The 22,685-nt window shown below is 44.8% G+C and overlaps 1 protein-coding gene across 1 annotated transcript; it reads left to right on the forward strand.

Annotated features, from left to right (window-relative positions):
* The first annotated feature begins 2,724 nt into the window (after positions 1 to 2,724).
* ZIC1 (Zic family member 1) lies at positions 2,725 to 7,751 on the forward strand. The gene is made up of 3 exons (XM_005546033.4): positions 2,725 to 4,243; positions 5,715 to 5,878; positions 6,552 to 7,751. Exons 1-3 carry the CDS (start codon positions 3,262 to 3,264, stop codon positions 6,747 to 6,749), a joined length of 1,344 nt encoding a protein of 447 aa, XP_005546090.1. The 5' UTR covers positions 2,725 to 3,261; the 3' UTR covers positions 6,750 to 7,751.
* Positions 7,752 to 22,685: the final 14,934 nt, after the last annotated feature.

Below are 22,685 nucleotides of genomic sequence, written 5' to 3' on the forward strand. Positions count from 1 at the left end.
TGGGTTCAATATATGTTCTCCCTAGTGAGAGGAATACAGCCTCTAGAGAAAACTTCTTGCAGATGAGGTTTTCTCAACTCTAGGGGAAGTAGGATCCAACTTCCCCTTGTAGGTAGAAAGACTTAGTTGCTCCGATATATCTTTTTTTTTTTTTTCTAACGAAGTGTATAATAATTTTTGAAAATGCCTCAGTCCTTTCCTTACCTCCACTCCTCATTCCATTCCACTCAAATTTGGTGGGAAATGCTGGGCTGCTAGACTCAGACTTGTTGATGGGAACAGGACAATTTTTTTTTTTTCTCGAATTTCTATTTCCCAGCACAAGCACAAATGCTCAGTCAGGTCCCTTCAGGCACCGGGAAATCATCTCGGATACCCAAGCCGACTTGTGAGCAAGCACAGCCCATGGAAAGGGCAGTCCGGCCGGCCAGCCCCAAGCGAGAATCTAGTCGGTGAGAAGACCAGAAAACCAGACAGGCGAGGAGCGGCGGACGCTGACCCTGCCTTCCTCCAGCCGGTGCAGTCAGCGCTGGCGTCAGGGCAAAAAATATATTCATTTTCATTTTCCTCTCGCTGGGGCACTGGTGAGTTTCCTAACCGGGCCGCCTGTGAAAGGATGAGTTGAGGTTTCTTTGTCTGGAAAAAGAGTTTAGGGCTTTGATTCAGCTGCAAAGAAGCCAAATGAAGTTAGAAACAAAGGGTAAATTGAAGGATTCCGACTCTTGGCTTTTTGTGTTTTCCTTACTAGAAAATAATTAGACCTAATGAATATGCAGACGCTTCAGCTAAACCCTCGGCCAGGACTGTTGGGTTTTAAACAGAGCTGCGGAGAAATGCAACCTTCATCCCCACAACCCCCCGCATCCGCGTGCATTTTTTGAAATGCATAAATGTTGCTCGGCTTAATTGATTGAGTCACAGGGATTTTTTTTTTCCTGCTTTTAAGTACCATACTCCCCTACCTTTCAACAATCATTTTAATATATAGTCAATGGCTCTTTGTGGAAGGGACAAAAAGAAACTACGCGCAGTTGTTGAATAGACTTTGCGCTAGGCAAAGACAGGTTAATCGAGGGCCGCATCGCGAAAACAAGCGAGTGTTGTATGTTTGCACTGAATCCAAATGTCTGCATTTTCCTAACTAAATCAAAGGGAGTGTTATTTCTTTTTCTGCTCACTCATCTGAAGGTAAGTAAATTTTCTCTGGCGATCAAAAGCCTGGTCGGCAACAAAGACCGCGCCCGCTTTTTCCACCGTCCTGGTGTGGCGAGTTGCGGAATTTCAATAACTGTGACAAGGGTGACTGATTTGTGAACTAGAAAAGGTTTGAATGTCACAAAATTTACATTGGTCCTATCTACTGGGGATTTAAATACCAAAAAAGTATTCGGGGATCTCTAGGGAGCTTTGGGCAGCCCAAGGGAACAATGGCGCATTGGGAAATTTACAGTTTTACCTGAATGAAAGGGGCCCAAGTAGGGAACAGGAGTGAGGAGAGACAGGGTTAGCGGGGGCAGTCGAAGGAGACAACGGAAAGGGAGAAAAGAGAAAAATAATGCAAGACAGGGAAAAAGTAAAGGAAACTGACAACAACATTTCAAATTTGCCATTAAAAAACTCAAACCTCAATAACCTGGGAACTTAAGCGTTCATCCACCTGTGTGTGTGAATGTGAGTGTGTTTGTGTGTGTGTTTTGGGAGGGGGTGCGGTGGTGCAGGAAGTCTGATTAGATAAAAGCGAGAAATACAGAGGCTACCGGTTACACTGAGAAATTACATTTCTTGTAAAGAGAGCATAGTGCCCGTGTGCTCCCAAGATCTTAAATTATAAACAGGAGGGGGACCAAGCAAGAGGGAAACAAACTTCAAAAGGAGCAAATAACAAAAGCCTCTTTTGCTGCCCTTGAAGCGGGGGGGAAGGGGGAAGAAAGAAAAGAAAGTTGCTGAATCGGGACATTCTGGAAGTGCCTTTGCTGTGTTTACCAGCCCCATCCCCGCCTCCTGCGCCCGGAGACGTCCGAAATCTCTAATCGCTCAGCGAAGAGTAGGTTTCGGGAAGGGCCGCGCGGGGGTGGTGGGGGCAAGGGAGAAGGAGGAATGTATATGACTGTGAGAAGGAAAAGACATCGTGGCAAAAAAAAAAAAAAAAAAAAAAAAGAAAGAAAGAAAAAAAAAGAAAAGAAAAGAAAAGAAAAAAGAAAAAAAGAAAAGAAAAGAAAAAAAAATTTCCGTGAGAAGAGGGAAAAAATTTGACTAAAAAAAAAGTTGCTACTCCTGGCAGCCCTGGTTTGTCAAAAGGGGATGTCAAGCGCTTTACAATACCTGGGATTGATGAGGCGGGCGGGCCAATGAGCTGCGCGCGGCGCCTCGGCGCGCCCTCCGTTGGCGCGGCAGCTGCGGGCGGGGGGAGTGCAAACGCACCAATGGGCGCCAGCGTCGGCAGCACGTGACACCTCCCCCTGCTCCCATTCATCAAGGGGGGGACGGTGTCGTCCTTTCAATTCATTTATCTGCAGGAATGATTGCTGCTATCAGTCTCGCGCTCACCGCCCGGCTGAGGAGGTGAAAGTTTCTCCCCAGGAAGATAAACCGCAAAAGACAATATTGTGCATGATTTGCGCCTTTTCTTTGGCTTTTTCTTTCTTTCTTCTCCCCCCACCCACTTTTTTTTTTTTTTTTTTTTTTTTTTTTTTTGCAAAAAGCAGAGAGGGAAAAAAGGAGAGTGAAGGAGCGAGGAGGCGAGCGTGAGAGAAAGGAGAGAGAGAGAAAAGAAAGAGCGAGGGGCTAGTGGAGAAGTGAGGAGGGGCGCGCGGCGCGAGGCGGAGAGAGAGCGAAGCTGTCGCGGCTCTGGCGCTCACATTCCTCTATGCTACAAATCCAGGAGGAAGTTTTTTTGGGGGGCTGAGATGCTCCATGCCTTTCCCCGGGCAGCCTTGACGCGCGGCCCTCCCGGCAGAGACTAAGCGGCGAGAAAGTGCGAGCCGGGCCGGCAGGGTCTGCCTGGCGGGCGCTGGAGCCTGTCTTACTCGCGGCCCGCAGCCGTCCGGCTACTTTGCGTTTGGCCGGGCCAACGCCCGGGCGCGCCGCGCCGTTGCCTGCAGGCTAGGACTTCGCGAGGTGGGTCGACTCCCCCTCCCTCCTCCTCTTCTTCCTCTTCTTCCTCCTCCTCTTGTTCCTCCTCCTCCTCCTCCCGATTTTCCCTCCTCGGCTGGCGAGGGTGGGGGGGGCGGGGGAGGCCGGGGCTCGCCCCGAGCAGCCACGATGCTCCTGGACGCCGGCCCCCAGTACCCAGCGATCGGCGTGACCACCTTTGGCGCGTCCCGCCACCACTCCGCGGGCGACGTGGCCGAACGAGACGTGGGCCTGGGCATCAACCCGTTCGCCGACGGCATGGGCGCCTTCAAGCTCAACCCTAGTTCGCACGAGCTGGCTTCGGCCGGCCAGACAGCCTTCACGTCGCAGGCGCCAGGCTACGCGGCTGCTGCGGCCCTCGGCCATCACCATCACCCGGGCCACGTCGGCTCCTATTCCAGCGCAGCCTTCAACTCCACGCGGGACTTTCTGTTCCGCAACCGGGGTTTTGGCGACGCGGCGGCGGCAGCCAGCGCACAGCACAGCCTCTTTGCTGCATCGGCCGGGGGCTTCGGGGGCCCACACGGCCACACGGACGCCGCGGGCCACCTCCTCTTCCCAGGGCTTCACGAGCAGGCTGCCGGCCACGCGTCGCCTAACGTGGTCAACGGGCAGATGAGGCTCGGCTTCTCGGGGGATATGTACCCGCGACCGGAGCAGTACGGCCAGGTGACCAGCCCGCGTTCCGAGCACTATGCTGCGCCGCAGCTGCACGGCTACGGGCCCATGAACGTGAACATGGCCGCGCATCACGGCGCCGGCGCCTTCTTCCGCTACATGCGCCAACCCATCAAGCAAGAGCTCATCTGCAAGTGGATCGAACCCGAGCAGCTGGCCAACCCCAAAAAGTCGTGCAACAAAACTTTTAGCACCATGCACGAGCTAGTCACGCACGTCACCGTGGAGCACGTAGGTGGCCCGGAGCAGAGTAATCACATCTGCTTCTGGGAGGAGTGTCCGCGCGAGGGCAAGCCCTTCAAAGCCAAATACAAACTGGTTAACCACATCCGCGTGCACACGGGGGAGAAGCCCTTTCCCTGCCCCTTCCCTGGCTGTGGCAAGGTCTTCGCGCGCTCCGAGAACTTAAAGATCCACAAAAGGACGCACACAGGTACGGAAACAGCTGCAGGACCCCTACCCATTCCCACTTGGGCCTGGGACCCAAACCGAAAGTCAGCGGCCAGGTCGCACAAACGCAGCCTCGGTGGGATCCCGGGCGTCAGGTTCCGGCAGGCAGGCAGGGAAATTGTGCGCTGATTTTTAGTTTGGGGCTTGAAATTACGGGAAAAAAAAATCATATATATATATATATCTCCACACAGAGGGCGGACGAAAAGGATCTGGGGATACAGATTGTTTAAATGAGAAACATAAAAGGTCGGAGAACAGGAAGCCAAACCTGGTTTGGCGGAGACCTTGGTGCTTTCGAAGCCGGGGAAAGTGGCTGGCTCCGGGCAGCCACGGAGGCGCCAGCTGCTCAGGCTGCAGACAAATCTAAACGCTTGCTTGCTGCCAACATCTCTCTCCGTGCACTTCACTGAGGACTTTGCCAAAGGAATGAGCTGAGGAAATTGAGGAGGCCGGATTAAGGGCGTAGAAAGAAACAAAATAGAGACAGAAAGAATTGAGACAGAGTGGAGAAAAGAAATAATTTGGGATTACGGAGACTTTTGGAGATTTATGTACATTTGAAGAGTTCAGTTTTAGTAGTGACTAGTTTTAAGAGTGGGCTTGAGGGGTGGAGAAAGTCCGAGGAAGGCAAGGAAGACCTTTTTGTCTGTTAGACTCCGTGAGGGTGGTTTTCAAAACACCGGATTCCCCGTTTTGGCCTTTAAAAATAATTAAGACACAGGTCCGGAACAGTTAAAAAAAAAAAAAAAAAAAGTTCCCGCGAGCTCAGGGTTGTAGCCTGGCATCAGGCAAAACATTCTGGGCCCCCTGCCCCCACGAGGCCAGGAATTGGGTCTGCTTTCCTATTCTGATTTTCCCGGGTGAGGTCTGAGAACCGTGCTTGGGACTTTGGGTTTAACGCCCGAGTCAGGGAAGAATTTGCGGTGTTGAGTTCTCTACCGCCCAGATTACGCTATAAAATGCGAGTGTATGTAGGGAGTGGGGTGGGTTGGAGGAGGCGACGAGGGGATGCGGAGCGTCGGGGAGGGGGCAGGGGGAGGAGAGAAAAGCAATAGGGCAGGAGAATAAGCCGCAAACGTGAAAACTAGAAATCGGGAGCCAGGTGGAAGCAATTCGAAATCGTGTATATAACTCTGGGTAATACGAGTTTCCAGACCTGATGCTAAAAACTGACTCCTCCTCCTCCTCCTATTTTTTTTTTAAACCTAAAAATAAAATGTAGATCTAATTGTATTAGGGATTAAAATAGAGTTAAAATATTTATAATTCAACTGCAGATATAAGAATTTATTGACGTTCCGGGTTTTTAAACTTGCAAAAAGCGCTAATCCTGGGCTGCTGGCTTTTTTATTTATTTATTTATTTTTATTTTTTTACATTTGTTTAGTTTTTGAAAAACGGCCGCGGGATTTTTTTCTAATTAGACCCCTCTCATTCTACTTTCGCACCAGGGGAGAAGCCCTTCAAGTGCGAGTTTGAGGGCTGTGACCGGCGCTTCGCTAACAGCAGCGACCGCAAGAAGCACATGCACGTGCACACGAGCGACAAGCCCTATCTTTGCAAGATGTGCGACAAGTCCTACACGCATCCCAGTTCGCTGCGCAAACACATGAAGGTAATCGCCGCGCTCTCGTCGTCCCCTTTGAGGCAGGAGCTCTCTTGGCTCTCGGCTTGGGGTCGAGCGGCGAGTGGCAGCCAGGCGGTGGCGGGAGCCAGAGGAAGCGGGAAGGCAAAGGTTCCACTCAGTGGAGCTGGGCAGAGAGGGTAGGGCGGGACCTGGAAAAGGGGATGGGAGTGCCCAAGGCCGTTTTAAATTCTTGGTTTCACAATAAAAGTTAAAAGAGGCGAGTACGAGCAATGGCCGCCACTGAATTTGGCCCGGAGCTAGGGCTTTTGCTGGGGGTTGACGCTGCCGAAACTGCGGCCCTTGCTGCTGGCCGGTGAGACTCAAGAGTTGGACTCCTGCGCCCAGGCCTGAGCTCCGGCTCACCTAAACACGGGCAAGCAAAGTTCAGGGAAAGAAAGTGCAGTCTCTAGCCTCAAATCCACGCTCCCCCTTCCGAGACCTATTTTTCTTTTGTGAGTCTTGGGGACGCTGACTTTCCCGGGAGCACGGTGTCTGCAGGCCTGTGAAAGGGCACCAAGCCCAAGGTCCCGCTGATCGGGCCTCGCCTGTGTTCAGGGGGCTCCAAGAGGTCCAGGAGGAAGGGCACTCGCGGCAGTCGCCACTCTAGGCGGCCGCCACACTGGCTCTTTATGTCCGTAAAAACGCGACTTTATTCCTGCAGGTCCACGAATCCTCCTCGCAGGGCTCGCAGCCTTCGCCGGCCGCCAGCTCCGGCTACGAATCCTCCACGCCTCCCACCATCGTGTCTCCCTCCACAGACAACCCGACCACCAGCTCCTTATCTCCCTCCTCCTCCGCAGTCCACCACACAGCCGGCCACAGCGCGCTCTCTTCCAATTTTAACGAATGGTACGTTTAAAATCAGAAACAAAACACCGAACAAAACCCTATTTAAGAGACTGATCACACACGTATACACAACATTACTGAAAGAACCCTGCGAATCAAAACAACCCCCCACACAGACCCCGCAATCCTTTTTAAAAAATCTGCCAATAGACCCAGGACGAGTAACAGAGGAAGTATCAACCTTTAAAAATTTCCTTTCGCTTTCATTATTTTTCCTTTTTTGGCGAAGGCTTGGTACCCAAGGTGCGGTAGGGGGTCTAGGGGGAGGAGGCCACCTGACCAAATGCCGCCTACCCCGAGGGCCAGTTTCTTGTCGGATCCGTACGGGCTCTCTGGGGCTTCAGCTTTTTTTTCTTTGTTTTCTTGTAAATACAGAATTATTAGCTTAAAACTGTACTGTTGAATTCTGTAAATAGTTATATCGCGGTTGGAGCGGGTGGGTGGGATTGTGGCGTTGTGGTCTTTGCATTGGGGGAGGGGGGAGGGGCTGGGCGGGTGGGGGGAGGGGGAGGGGTGGGCGGCCGAAAGCCAACTGTTTGTACTGAATGGCAAGAATGTTCTAGTAAATGTGTACCAAAATGTGAATTACTTTGTACGATTACAGTCTCCACGTCGACCTAACCGAATATTATTGGTATTAATGTGCTTTTTTTGTATAAAGTGCAAACATTTCGTCCAAAAGTCTAAGTACTTTAGTGCAGTAAAATGTTGTTTCCCGTCCTGTCAAGAATTCGTATAGTACGAGCCTGGATCTGCGTGTCAAACTGTTCCATTTGTTTATGTAAAGTGATATTAAAAAAGATATAAACTATAACTGTCCGTTACTTTTGGCAAAAGATACAACCACATAATGTATATAATTCCTAGTTTCCATATTTATCCGCATGTAAAGGGCCGGTTTATCCATGTTACAGCTCTTCAATATTTATGGTTAGAAGAACTCGTATGTACACTTTAGTTTCCAGAACTGTTTGGTAACCTTTCGTACCTTATTAAAGATTCTTAAATCTCAGTGATTGTGGTAGGAATTTCTTCTTCACCCACCAGCAACCTGCTGCCTCTTCTGCCAGTCTTAAAGGGTCTCCGGAAAAGCTCTGCAGTCTCCCTTGCCTTCCCTTTCTGTCATTGCAGGTCGTATAAACGTGATAAATGAATGCTACCCTGCTGGCTCTGCGAGAGAGTGTAATTAGTATTTATATCAAAATTTATGAAACAAATTTTCGGTCGCGGTATAATTTAAATGACCTTTGCAGATGTAGAATAACAACCATAAAAATAACAGAAATAGATTGCACAGGCGACATCAATATTAATGTAGACGAATTGTCAGAAGCTCAGGGGCTCGCTCTGCAACATTGCAAATGAACTTGCAGCCGAGGGTTCCGCTGCCCCGTAGATTAAATTCCCCTGGCTGAAACCGAGTTGCAGATTTACAATATCATATTTTAAATTGCTGTCTTCAATTAAACCGTTTATGACCATAACTAATTTTCAGGATGTCGATGCATGCTTTTCCAGGCCTTCCTTCTTTGTACAAAAGTAAATGTCCATAAAGCGTTTCACTTATATTCTTCAAACATGATGCTAATTTAAATTAATTACTTCCTATGATATGTTATTATTCCTATGATTTTGCCAGTGTTATTAGTTCTCTCAAAAATACATCTAGGGAAGAGGATTATTTTAAGTAATTTGATTATCTTTCTATCTCTTTTATTTATTTCTCATTTACTTAAGAAATTCGTTCCATTGGTTGGCGTTGATACAGTAAATTTGTAAATGAGGAGACAATATAAAAAATCTAAATTACTTGTGCTTAATGACTGTGGCAGAACGCCTTTTCTCTAAATCAGATTGTCTTTCTTGCAGTTTAGTTTGATAGATTTGCAAGCTATGCTGCTTCCATGAAGTTAGCTGCGCTGGTAGGAACGCAGGCTTCTTTGTCTCTGGTTGTAGCTTGCATGATCGCCCCATTAGGCAGACAACGTAGCCGGAGATCACAAATCAGGCCCTTGGCTGTAGCTGCTAGGGTGTGGAGGTGCAGAGCAGGCGGCAGAAACTGACCTCACTGGGCAAGGAGGGCCGTGGACCTGATTCTTTAATATACTATATGTGTTCAGGAAGCCATAGACCATATTTGACTCTGAGAAAGAAAACAAGAGGAAAAACCCCACAAAGTATAATAACCCCTTAGGATACATCTATTTTAAAGTGAAATTAATTTTTCAGATTAAACCATTGGCCCATTACAAGATAAAAATGTTCAGTTCTCTTTAAGAATCTTTTGTTGACTTGTCTTTTCATGTCTTACTATTTATATTTGTCACTGTTAGTCAACAAAGTCTTATTTGCTGAGTAAGGACTTTGCTGCACATCAAACACTGGGGAGGGTGGTGTTTAACTTTTTAAAAATGTTATTCTGATTATAACAATAATATTGGCTTTTTCATGAAAAGAGCGCCACCTTGCAAAGTTTAGTGAGATTTATGGAAGTTGAATACCTAAGCAGGAACTGCTGCTAGCTCCAAAAATTTGTGAAGCAAAAGCTAGCCCCAGTTGGTTTGGAAGTTTGAAATTGATTAACAGAATTGCATTTGAAGTGACTCCAGACATTAAGTATAATAGTTAAAAACAGAAAGAGGAATAAAGAAATCTCTTCTCTCTAGAAAAGATAACACTGCAATTAATAATCCTTCCCACTTTCATTGAGATCAGGTTGTCTGATAACCTGATATGAGTGTGATAATGACAAATATGGTAATAATGGTACTTTTGTAATTTCGCTGGTTTTTAAAAGAAAATAGTAAATGATGAGTTCGTCTTTTCTTTGAACATTCCTATTCCTAAGTGTAGTTTACCTCAAATTTGGAATTATAAGTGTCTAATTTTTGTTATGTATCTGATGCCCCTTTTGCTTTAATATCATAGTGTAATAATTAAATATCACACTATGACATATGATTTAAGTAGGATATTTTAACGATACATTTTAGGGGTAAGTGTGTACCTCAAAATGACTTCATATTTCAAATATCTATTTAGACTTTGAAGGCCAAATAATTTTTAAGAAAACATTTGAAGAGTAGTGCGTTAGCATTTGTGAATAATCTCACTCACAGCAAATAAATGTAATAGAAGCCAACATTTAAGGCAACCCTCCTGTGCATTCTCTTTTCCAACACCTATCACAAAGAAAAAGTCATTAATGATGTAGGTGGCCTAAAATAATGCTTCGAACTTAAATGTAGTCTATTATTTTGCTGGCACTTTTAATATTTGCTTCTTGAGATGTATTCTTCATACTTTTTTTCATGGACTATTAGGTTTTGAAATACACAAATGTGAATAGCAAAATATATTCTTAGACTCTGTTTAGCAGGAGCTGAAGATGCTGCAAATGGCCTGTTTCCTGTTTCTAGATTCTGACTTAGGCAGAATGCTTTCCTGGTTCGTTTTGTAATTGCATTGTATTCTGAATAATATCAAATGATTAGAACAGCTAACAAGTTATTAAAAAGTTATGTTGTGTCAACAGAAAATGCCTAAGTACAAGCAATCATATTTGAGAAATGAAGAGAAATGAGTTGTGGTATGTGTGTATGTGCATTTATAGAGCAAGCATATAAATATACAAGCACCATTTATGTGGGGGCTAAGTAATTTTCAAACATTTCAGATCCTTTGTTTTCTTCTTCAAAAGCTACCCCCAACTGCTTTAAGCGTTTGCAGCTGATGATTTTGATTTTTTAAAGTCAAGCATTCAAGTTAACCTTTAAAAAGCAAACCACCTCCAAAAGAAAGATGTAACCTTTCAATTGCCCCATCTGCTTATCTTTTTTTTTTTTTTTTTTTTTTTTTTTTCTGACAATGAAAGTAGCACTAACCTTCTTTGCTGATGGGCCTGGCATTTAGATGCTTTTATTGTGAAGTTTTCTCAGAACTTTTAAAGGGCTGGCCAGAGAATTATACCCTCAAGTACCTCACCTAGCCCCAAAACCTTCCAGAAGTTTTCTTTTTGAGGCCAACATTAAATCAGTGTCTGGGACCCCTTGTGAGTCAGTGCTGTTGGAGTTGTTACCTGAGCATACTGCTGTTCAGGAAGTGAGTTGGAGAAGGCCCTAGACCTTAAAGAGAGGATTTAGTTTAAGATGTTATGAGGAGTTACTCTATGTGGTCTGGCACGCTCAAAATAAAGGCACTTGTGCCCTTGGCTGTGGACTAGATATAAAGACATCAGCTCTTACACATTCCTAACTTCCATTTATTTTCTTTTTCCAACTTAAAATACTGATTACAAATTTATCTCCTCCTCTCTCAGTACAGAGTTCTGTCTTCCTTGTAGCATCAAATGTAGTTAGTTCTTAGAATTATGTGTTCATATTTGAGGGGGGAAAGCGTTTTCATAAAGATAGTCACAGTTGATATCAACTGTTTTAGAATTATTGAAAATAGTGTGGCAATGGAAGGATTGATCTTGTCTGTGCCTCAAGCCGCTAAAGGTACAAGTTACTCATGAGAGTCTCTCTTTCAGTTTTTTAACCACCCTGTCCATCTTCTGTAATATGTACCATTTAAACTAGTTAAATATAGAAAGTAGGGTTATTATGGGTAAGCATACAGCAATTTTTAAAAAAATGATAACCACTATTTTGGGCCAAGAAATACAAAAAATGTTAACTTCTTATGTCACAGTCAATCCTTTTCCTCAAAGTTTATTGCAAATATAATGGCGTAATAGGTGCAAATTATGAATACTGTTCTCCTTAAATCTATGCAAGGCTGGTTTGCTCCAGAGTCTCTTCCTTAGCAAGAGGAAACACACCAGGCCAAACCAGAGGCTATTTTTACTGTGGAAGCTGGGATCTGTCATCAGTTCCTAAAGTTGATATCCATTTTAGAGTGAAGAACTAAAACAGTATGAAGTTTCCAACTGATGTTATATAATAAAGGTGAGTTTTTAAAAAACCGGACTTAGCTATCTAGAGTGGAAATATCATTTGGCAGTGAAGATGCTACAGACTGACAGTGTGTCAACTGTTCACAATACTTTGGTTGCCTCTGATGGTTGTGAGACATCTCTGTAAGCATGTGCAGGAAAATTCACGTGTTGTGAAAGTTACACAGTGACATTTTCACCTACAGTACACACAAGAATCAACTATTGAACATGGGTATAAACATATTGGAATCAATCTTTAAAAACAACAATAGCAAGCAAACCCAAGCCGTCCGACCTTAGCAAACTTTAAAAACTTGTTATTTTACATCTTTCTTTTGTGTATCAATGTCCATTAAGTTACAGAAAGCGGGAACGTAAACGGCGAGAGAAACTTGCATCGCGATTCCTTTCTAAACATGTTCCGTTCATCCGGGAAAATCTAGCCTCTGACTAAGAAAACTGAAAGTTGTGGAGAAAGGACAGGGGTGAGATGAAGTGCGAAAAGGGAAATTTTTGCATTGGTGGATTTATTGAAAGCATGGAAACAGTCTTCGGGGGTAGGTGTAGGGGGTGCAACAGCGAGACTTCCCCACAATACCTCCACGGAAAGCTGGGTCGTCAGCATTTGAGGGACCCTCCAGCCACCCGCAGCCCGGCGGGCGCTTTCCAAATCGTGGCGGCAGGCTCTGGCCGGGCAGGGCGAGATGTGCGCATGCGCGGCCTGCGGCCCGCGGTTCCACGTGCTGATGAATATGCATGAGACTCCCCCGCCCTCGCGGGCTGGAGAGAGAACCACGCAGAGGCTCCGGCCTGTGAAAGTCTCTGGCTAGGCTCCCAAAATAGTGCGGCAGGGTAGCTGCACGTGTTTGTTTTCAAACCGCGCTGGTTTAAGTGAGTTCACAATGCCGAGCCGACAGCAGAGGCTAGAGCAACCTGGGGCTGCTGCCATTGGAATGGCGACTTGAGCGGGCCTGTCAGGGCCTCTCCTTCGCTGAGGGCCGGGGGCTGCGGCCTGCTGGAGCCCCAGCCGGCCACACCGCAGTGCTTCGGGTGGCTGGGCTTCCGGTTCACACCGGGCCTATCAAGGAGGCCTTCTTCTCTTATCCTCTCCCAAGCCGGAGCTGTAGCCCCGGCTGTTCTCATATCCCTAGCCCCTCGGAGAAGACTTAGCCTACCCCTAGTCAGAGCTCAGGCCCGAGGTGACCGGGCAGCGGCATGGGGGAGGTTTCCTAGGCCCTACCCTCATCCTTTGCCCAGATCTAAGTCTGGGTGTCGGCTTGTCTTTGTCTCTCCGCCTCTCTCTCCCACTCTTTTTTCCTAGTTCCTCTTGCTCTCTGGCATTTCCCCAGCCTCCCACCGCCCCCTTTGGGATACTAGAAGCCATTTGCTTGAACGACTGTTCCATGGTTTCCACTTGACCCTTTGGAAATAATACTAGTCAGCTTGCCTGTCTTGGAGTTGAAATGGTGCTGTTAAATCCAAACGTGCTTAAGTAGTGCAAACGTCGGGACTGGTGGAGGATCTGCCCTGGCCTAGAGACCAGAAAATGTAGGGTTTGGTGAGAGACACCTGAATTCAGTCGCTGGATTATTGCTTTCCTCTGTAGTGACGTCCTTGGGGATCTGCATGGTATTTTGTGGCCAATGTGCTGACATTTCCAGAGTGAGCGTATAATCTGTCTAGGTGGAGTGGCCAACGCTTGTAAACAAAGAGGAGGGGCAAGGGAGGGTCCCTGGGTCACTCCAAACTCTGACCGAGGAACATCTACAGCCTTTGGGTGTTTTAGTCAGCATCCTGGGTCCCATAACAACAGTAGTGGTTGCCGACAGATTCCAATCCTACTCTAGATTTTTACTTTCAACTGAAGAGATAGACCCACTTCGTGGAGTCTATCATTTCATTTCCCCTTACTGGGAACAGGAGATGCCTAGGTCAGTGCCCGGCTCGCACTGCAGTTTATCCCAGGGCCAGCTCCATCTGTGCCAGTTCTGGAATACGGGGACCACAGTATCATTTCACCTGACAACCACAACTCCCCAACCCTTCAGCGTGGAACCTGAGGACGCAGGGAGGGAGGCTTTGGAAATGTTCCTGCCAGGACAGTGCCTTTCTTCCTACCCAAACTCCCGAGTCTCCGAGCTCAATAACGCAAGGATGGCTGAAGAGCATCTGCTCCAGGTCTCTTTGCCGGACTCAATGACCCTCACCCACTGCCACCGAGTGCTAGGCCCACAGAGGCCTGGCAGAAGCCACTCACCCCTCACTACTCATGACTAGGAGGAAAGTGGCCGGGGCATGAGGATTTGAGTTCTTCTGTCCTAGGGTTCTGGAAGCCAGGGCTCCCAGCGTTTAGTCAGGGGCTCAGAAACCCTTGTTTCTCCAAACCCCCGCCACAGGGACCACCTCAGAAGAAACCCATTCGTGATTTGGGTCCTTTTGTGTTTGAGTATTGTGAAGAGTGGGCTATTTAGACTCTGCGGACTCCAAGCTAACGATGACCTGTGTGGGCCTCGCTCTGAACGGAAAACTCAAACCCAGCGTGGGTTCTTGCGTCTTTCCCAAAAGGCCAAGGCCCAAAGAACCCTTTTCATTTGGCGAGGGGCTTGAGGGAAGGGAGGGGCGGGGGCGGGAGCGGGTCGGGGTCTGCAAGCCAGCGGCCCGGCGCAGCGGACTTGTCCGGCTGCTCAGCTTGGCAGCTAGCGTCCGTGCCGGCAACGCGGGTACCCGGGCTGGAGAGTGGCGCCGTCCCTCCCCCGCCCCCAGGCGTCCCTGGGGTCGGCGCCAGAGCCCGGGAGCCCCGGAGGCTCTGGCTCGATGGCGGCGAGGCGGGCTCTGGGTCCTCTCCCGGCCAGGCCGAGCTTAGTATGTGGAGGCGGCGGCGGGAGCGTGGGCATGGACCAAGGGAAGGGGGACCCCCCCAAACCGCACTGGTGCTTTCCTTTCCCTCCACTCGCGCCGTAGCCCTCCCCAAATTGCCCGTCTCCGGTAGGACTGAATCTGTCTGCTGGCCTCTCAGCTACCAACTTTGCCCGAAATCTAGATCCCAGACCTGGTAAGTCGCGTTCCTCCCCTACCCCGCCCCACCACCTCACTAGCGGACGCGGCCCGCGACAGCGTGCGCGCGCGTGGCCTGAGGCGCGCGCCGATGAGTTGGGCTGATTTGGAACTGCCGCGCCAATTCGTCCTCTGCCGCTGGGGTGTATACGTTTACACGCGGTACACTCCAGGGTAGTCAGGATTGTCTCGGGGCCCCCCAGTGAGGCGGGAGCGAAAAGAGTGCAGGCCCACTCTTCTGGATCCTCTTGGTCCTGTGGACACCAAAGCCATCTTTTAAGAATGAGCTTTCTGCTGGTCTCTAAAAGAGGAAAGGGGGAGCGGGGGAAGAGAATTGTCCCTTTCCCTAAGCAGTTTCTAACCACTAAGGTCTCCAACAAAGTTTACTGGGCGGTTTCCATTTGAATGCTGTGAAATTGTTACTATTACTATTTTAAGTTAAGGTTTCTAAGAGTCATAGCTTTTCAAATATATGTGCCTCTTGAGGATGCTTCGACAATTACCTTGTCCAGTGACTGCACTCCCTTCCCACTGGAAAAAATAAACTTAATTTTTCAATAGTTGCTTTAGGTCATGTCGTTTACATGTCACTAATGTGAAGAAAGAAGTAAATAAAGAAAAACAGCCTTGGCGTTTCTAGTTGGAGCTCCGTACGCTTTATTATTGAAATGTGAAAGATGGATTTTGGGGTGGGAGGGGGAGGTAGGGCGCTGGAAGACTGCTTTTGAACCACAGTGCCCTGTTGCAAGGGGCTGACCTTTGGCTGACACGGCCACGGAGCGGGCCGTTCGTTAACGAGGATTTGATACATTAGACATTCGAGCTGGGCGTGTAAACCTACACTCTCAATCCAGATTTCGCTCAAATTAGTGTTCGAGGAAATGATCTTTCTAAGTCCTGAGGCTTAATCAAGTGTCAGGCAGCCCGATTGCTCCCTGAAAAGGGCAGCGAAGGACACCGGGTAAAAGACACATTCCTAGCTCCTTAAAAACAAAACAAAACCCCCCAAATAAAAACGACAACAAACATGCAAAACAAAGCAAAACAACAAAACAGAAACATTTTTTGAATAATTCCTAAAGTCCTTTAAGTCGCCACTTTGAGGCAATGCTTATAAATAAGGTTAATCACCTCTTTTTAATGAATTCTGTTCTGAGAAATCCTAACACCAGTCAAGACTGTGAAGACAGTGTCACAGTTATGGCAATACTTTTTTTGAGATTCATATGTGTGTGTGTTTCTGTTTTACTCGCTGGAGATACTAGAGTGTGACAATTTATATCCACCAGGCAGTGGGGCACATGGAAAGGGGATAGTCACAGGTTTTTAAAGCCTTTTGAAAGTAGATGCGTCTCGATTTAATTTGGTTCGACTTATTCCCAGACTTTGGAGCTCAGAAAGGGAAGGCAGGCTGGCCACTAAGTCCCTGGTCTGGTGCTCTGCGGCTGAACCTGCAGCGTTTCGGCCTCACAGATGGGGCTGGAGTTGGAGACGTCGCTGCGGCCAGGACTGGGAGGCCACTTGCTTGGCGGGTGAGGCGGCTCACCCAGTATTTATTGACCGGCTCGGCAAAGGGGTTCTTTTACTTCAGTTGTCATTAAAATTCTAAGTTTTAAAAGCGCATTCCCAGAAAATGCTTTTATTCTCTTTCCCCCAATAACAGAGCCCGCTAACTGCTTTCAACTGGAGAAGGGGAGAAATTCACTCCTGCCCGAGTTCCCGCCACTGGTGGAAGCGGGAGGGCGAAGCGAAATTGTGTTCTAGCTCTGAGCCCCGCAGCCCTCCAATGGCTGACTTCCTTCAGCTGCTGTCCTGGGGTGCAGATCGCAGCGGCAGAGGCAATTTTCCGCACCTGAGTGTTGTTTTCTGCCGCCGGGTTTTGCCGGAGCCATGCAGGCGCGGTTCCTGGGACCTGAATTTATTCCAAGAGAAAACGCAAAAAAACATCAGTTGTGGTCTCAAATCTTTATTCAGGGAGTCTCTGCCTCACTCCCCCCTGTCCTCCGGCTGTAGATGAAAAGATGGAAAGTTAAATGAGAAAGGCAACCACTATCATGAAAAAAAGATACTCTGAGGATTCCAGGGAAGAGAAATTATTTCCCAACAGCCTACGCTGAAGAAATCCAGAGAGGATAGGGCCCTTGAGAGCTACAGGGTTTTTTCCAGACGTAGTTCTGTAGACTCAGTCCCAAGCATGCGCCGATGGCTTCCCAAACTCGGGTCCCCCGACTCTCAGTACACGGGCAACTGCGGGGGATTGAACACACTTTTCTAGACGATAGAGTCCAAGATCCCCCTTGGAAAATCAAACCTTTCAATAATCTTGATAACTCCCCAGTGTGGGAGGGTTGTAAAAGGTGAGAAGAATGGGGAAAGAAGGAAAAGGTGGAGGAGGGTGGGAGAGTAAGGAAAGAGGGAAGACTGTGGTTAGTTAAGTGCGAGGTCAAGTTCATTTTCCCTCAGTGGCGGGTTCCAGCACCAGCTCACGGATGAGAAACTCTCCGGGATCTCCAACTTCCAAGTTGTGTCAAGTTGAGGTAGAAACGGTGGGTCCATTTCGTTTAAGGTCCACGTTTTTGGAGTCAGTGGCAAACAGTATTACGTTGACCCATGTAAGAGTGGAGGGAAGGAAGCACTCACTGTTCATAGACTTGCCCTGTTTCTCCCTGGTTCTTTTTTCTAGAACTTTAACCCCGTTTTACCCCAAGAGCCTATAACGGGTTTGGGCCTCCAGACTCTGTCGCAGTCTAAAGTGCCTGTGAGTTCCCCGGAGCAGCAAACGCTGCCATTCTAACTGCGACAGGACTTTCGGGCGAGTGCGAGGAAAGCCCCTTTCGCCAGTTCTGAGGTTTTATCCGACCCTGCACAGGACTCCCTCCCCGCATGCCCCCGGAGCTCCAGTCCAGGCCACCCGGGGGCTGCTGGGGACCTGACGCAGGCAGCTCAGCCACTGACGTCAGGGGCTGCCGGCGGCTGGAACCCGAGTCCAGGCCACAGGCGCCCGGCGTGGGCATCATTAATTATCAGGCACGAAATGTTGCAAAGAAAGCGCAAGCTATTCTGCTGGCAACCGATAAATATATATATATTTTTCTTCTGGCAGGAGGCAGCAGGAAAGGAAAAGGTAAAATGCAGTAAGAAACAGTGATTTGGTTTCTTAAGGCGTTGTTACTAAGTTCTCACCCTCCTCCCTCCAGGTCTGCCCCTTGGGTCCACTCTTTTGTAGGTATGAGCTCCGCACTTTCCACTTGGTGTGGGGGATTCCTAGTGGAAGTGTCAATATTTGTTCTTGTGGGAACCACATTGCTACAATTTCCTTGTAGATTCCAGCATGAGGGGCTGTCAGCCGAAGGGTATTTGCTTCCTAAAGCTGGATTTATCTTGTTCATATCACCCCTTCCGTTTGGTCAGATCCTTAGCCAATATCTGATATTATTATTGTTATTATTAAATAAAAAGGAAACAAAAACAGCCCCTCCCCACACCAACAAGGCCAAAAGAAATGAACAGTGAAATTCGGCATCAGGAACATAGCCTTTCATTTGTTACAGCAAAAGCACTTTTCCTTTTTTTCTTTTGTTTTAAAAAGAATTATAAGAAGTAGCTTAAAAAAATAGAATTTTAGGGAGCAATAAAGTCTTCAAAATCACATGCGTTCTTGGTTCTAGTTCCAATGCATTTTCAAAATCCTTCTTCTGAGGATCATTGCCGAATGAATACAGGACAGAGCAGGGTTGTTGTGAAGCGAATTCTCTCTTGGGCTCTTCCTTGCAAAGTGAAAAAAAAAAAAAAATGTCATTCATAACGGAATTCCACAGGTGATAGTAAAGTGATTTGCCGGAAAAAGAACAAAGAGAAATTAGAATTAAACGTTAAAACCTACCCAAATTTAGATAATTTTTATATAAGTGGAAACAATGCTCTGCAAATTCCAGTGACTTGACTATTATCTCATTTGTCATAACTAATTTCCTTGAAATTAACTGACTGAATTAAAAACTCCTCCTGGAAGAAATTGTGTAAAAAAATAGAACTCACATGTATCACTGCATATTGTCAGTAAATAGCAGTTCTTGAAAATATAAGATTATCTTTGTAAGTATGCATGTAAATGTATTTGTCAGTTATCTACAGGGTCAGAATAAAAAGCTCTTTAGTTATATTTTATAGGAGGTACAAATATCCAGAAAAGTACTTTATAGGGCAACTTGTTTAGTGTTTAATAGACAGAAAAATCAATGAACTAAATTTTAATTTTCTTTTGGAAATTTCATATCACTGTAGATGGGCTTTTCTCCAGAATTATGTTGGTGGTGATTTTATTCTTAACTTAGTGATTTATTTTTAACCATTAATTACATGGTAAACACTTAACACATATATATTGATTTCTCAGAAATGTGTAATAATTACTTTATAAAATAGGAGTGAAAAGGAAGCTCATTCTCATATAAAGGATAATATATTTGTGGTATTTAAATCTTTATGAAGGTGAATTTTAGAAAGCTAAGTTGGTCACAATAATACATGTATAAAATTTCATAAACATGCATCAATAAAAACATTCAGGAGTTGGTGTGTTAAGAGTATTAGAAAAAAAGAGATACCTGCACAAAAATAAGAACAATGAAAAGAAACCTCATTTGGGATAAATAAAAACAAGTAAAAGTTCAGCATCCAAATTTTTTTCTTTAACGATTATTAACTATTTTTACAGCTTGTAATACCTAGACTTTTATTTAAAATTTCAAACATGTGTGTTAATGAGATTGAAAAATATTTGGAATTGAGGGCAACAGTTAATCAGCATTCAGGAACTTCAGTGCTGTGTTTCTGTTTTATCTACCACTTCTTTCACGTACTATAAATCTTTCTTGAGGACTCTGCTATTTTTGGTACAGCAGGCTGAAATTTGTGGGTCTAAGATATATTGCAGACTATGTGTATAACACTTTGGCCAGAAAAAAATCCCAGGAAATCCACTAGATTAAAAAATTCAGCTAATATTATTATGGTTTTCAAATCAATAAATATTTACAGATTTACACCAATAATTAAATGGAAGTGTCAAATTTTAATGTCATTATGTGTATTTGCCTTCAAATAGGTGACTTGTACAATTTAGACAATATTCTATTGGGGTTATGTGATTTTTGGTGATGTTTCAGTTATGATTTCACTCTCTGATCTGGTAAAGTCAGTTGATGTCCTTGGCTCTTAGCTTTTTTACTTGTTAACTTCAGTGTCCTGGACAACATGCTTTCTACATTTTTGTACAGTTCTGAAAGGAGTGATTTGGCTTATTCTTGCTTATCGATTAAAAGAAAAGAAACTTTTAAAGATAGTATTTTATTCATAAAAACATTTAAATAAGGGTAGTCTACTTAATTGACTTGGGTATAAATGCAGTTAACTAACAATTCATACTGTGAAACCTCATTGTTAAAATTTTTCTTTTTCTGAGAGTCTTGTTTCAGAAATAAGCACTCTGTTAAACAAGGGAAATTACAGAAAACCTACCTTTCTCTCTTAGTTTGAAAACAAAATACTGTCCTAATGTTTTATTTATGTGAATAATAATGCATAATATTTTTCCGAATAGGGGATAGAATGTACCTACAAGATGGAAGCAATGTTAAATTCAGTTGTTAAAGGGCATGCATTTGGTAGAGTGTGAACTTTAGGTTCTGGACATTCATAAATATATGTGAAATATGTTTGCTATATTCACTGAACGCTATATAAATCTCACTATGTTAAGCAATAAAAATAAGAGGAAAGCATAACAACTCTTCTACATATTCTTATCGCTGGATCAGTGTGACGAGTAAAATATGTTGAGTACATTATTCAACCTACAGGTTCTGCAGCTGTGGCTTGTTACTTACCTATCAGCTGACTGCACCTGAATGGATTGATTGATTGATTAATTAATTAACTCAAAAAACATTAAAGACAAATATGACCATTGTTATATAGACTATTGCATTACAAAAATAAATTCCAAATACTTTCTTCACGCCAGGAATTTAACAGGAGAGACATATATAGTTAAACCATATACAAAGTAAAATATAGTATTTACCAGAAGAGAAGCATACATGAAATTAGAATTTTTAAACTTTTTGGTTCTCTTTAGAAGATGTTGGGTGTCACGTGCTCTTTTCAATAAGAACAAAATATATCCCAAACTTCTCCTTCATCCATCCCCTGTTCCCTTCCCCTTCTGGCCTCTTCCTCCTTCTCTTCTCCTCATCCTAGCTCTGGAACCTAAGGCAATATGAAATTTTTAAAAGGTGCTGTGAGCTCGCTGTCTGAATCCTCTCTAGGCCTCTGTCTTTTGGAGGCAGTTTTGTCGGCGTGCCCATCTGCAGTCAGCTAGCTTGGACTCCCATGATGGGCTTAGACTCTGTGAATGCTGGGCCCCAGGGCTGGTCAGAGCATTTTGCTCCCAGGATGTCCACTTCATGGTTGAAGGGTGTCAGACCAAGCAGAGATCAAGTTCTAACAACTCCAGAAAAAGATTTGAAAAAAAGACACTGCTTGGCCATCAGAACACTTAAACTTTGCAGAATTATGCAGTATTCCTCCCCCTTTTATTACTTGTTAGATTTAAATACAGATTTCCTTGTCACTAGCAAATAAGCCTTTTCTTACTTTTATTACAGTTCAGTTGTTCATTTTTATTCAGCTTAAAGTATTTACTATAAAAGTGTTGGGACTCACAAATTTTTCATAAATTTTCAATTTATTCTGAAATATTAAGTCACATTTTTCCTTTCCCTGAGACTGACTTGTTCTCTGGCAGTATTTTTAAAGAAAATGTTATGTCCTGCTTTTAACATCGATAGTAACCCTCATGAAACCAGGGAATAATTCATGTTCTCTGAAACTGATTGCATTCAAATTCTATAAATTCCTGTTTTCACTCCTTTGTTGCTGTTCTTTGATTCAATTGGAGAGTGGTGTAACATACAGCAGTTTGATTAGTACTTGCTAGCTGTTTAGATGAGTGAATTTGGGCAGGAGCATTTGCAAAGAGTGTTTGAATACTTTGTTTTGTGTATATTTTGTCGTTTTCATGTGATTCATGTTCTCTTTATAAAAAATTATTTTGAACAATTTTAAACATATACACAAATAGAGAGAATAATATAATAAACCTCTATCATCCAGCTTCAACATTTATCAATTTATGGTCAATCTCATTTTGTATATACTTCCATTCACTATTCTCCTTCAAGATTATTTTGAAGCATATCCTAGATATCTTATTATTTATATGCAACTATTTATTATTTAACTGATATATAGTTAATGATTGTTACCAAGCAAATGGCTTTCAAAGACAACTAGTATGTTTTCTGAACACTGCCTGGTTTGAGGTTTTGCGTCATTATTCTCACTCCTTTTAACAAAGTGCTGCATTCGATACCAGAGCCTTTATTAGCCGCTGGAACCAAGAAGCTCTGTAGTTCTCTAGAGGAAGAGGATAATTTAGTTGATTATCATTATAATCAATGAAAATGGAAGCTTCAAGTGGGAAATCTCATAATTCTCAGGGCCCAATAAGTATGGTAGAATAAAAATAATTCATTCAAAAATTTCTGAGTGTAAGAAGATATGGTAAGAATTTGTGGGTTTTTTTGAAAAAAAAAAATCATATGAACTTGTACTGGTATAAAGAAAACTATGGTGTGAAAAACTGTCACTGAAAACCACTGGATTTCAGCCTTGAGCTACCTACAGCAACTTCCCAATTATCAATAAAATAATTCATGTGTTTATGCCTGAGATTTAAATGTAATTTTTAAACGTCATTAAATTATATAAAACCATATGTTGTGGCTATTTTTTTTTTTAAGAAATAAAGCACTTATCTTTTAGAGATCTATGCTGAACTATTTATGGATGAAATGATATGATACCTGGAATTTGCCTCAAATAAGTGTG

This window comes from Macaca fascicularis, chromosome 2 (assembly GCF_037993035.2).
Source record: "Macaca fascicularis isolate 582-1 chromosome 2, T2T-MFA8v1.1".
NCBI classification, from domain to species: domain Eukaryota; kingdom Metazoa; phylum Chordata; class Mammalia; order Primates; family Cercopithecidae; genus Macaca; species Macaca fascicularis.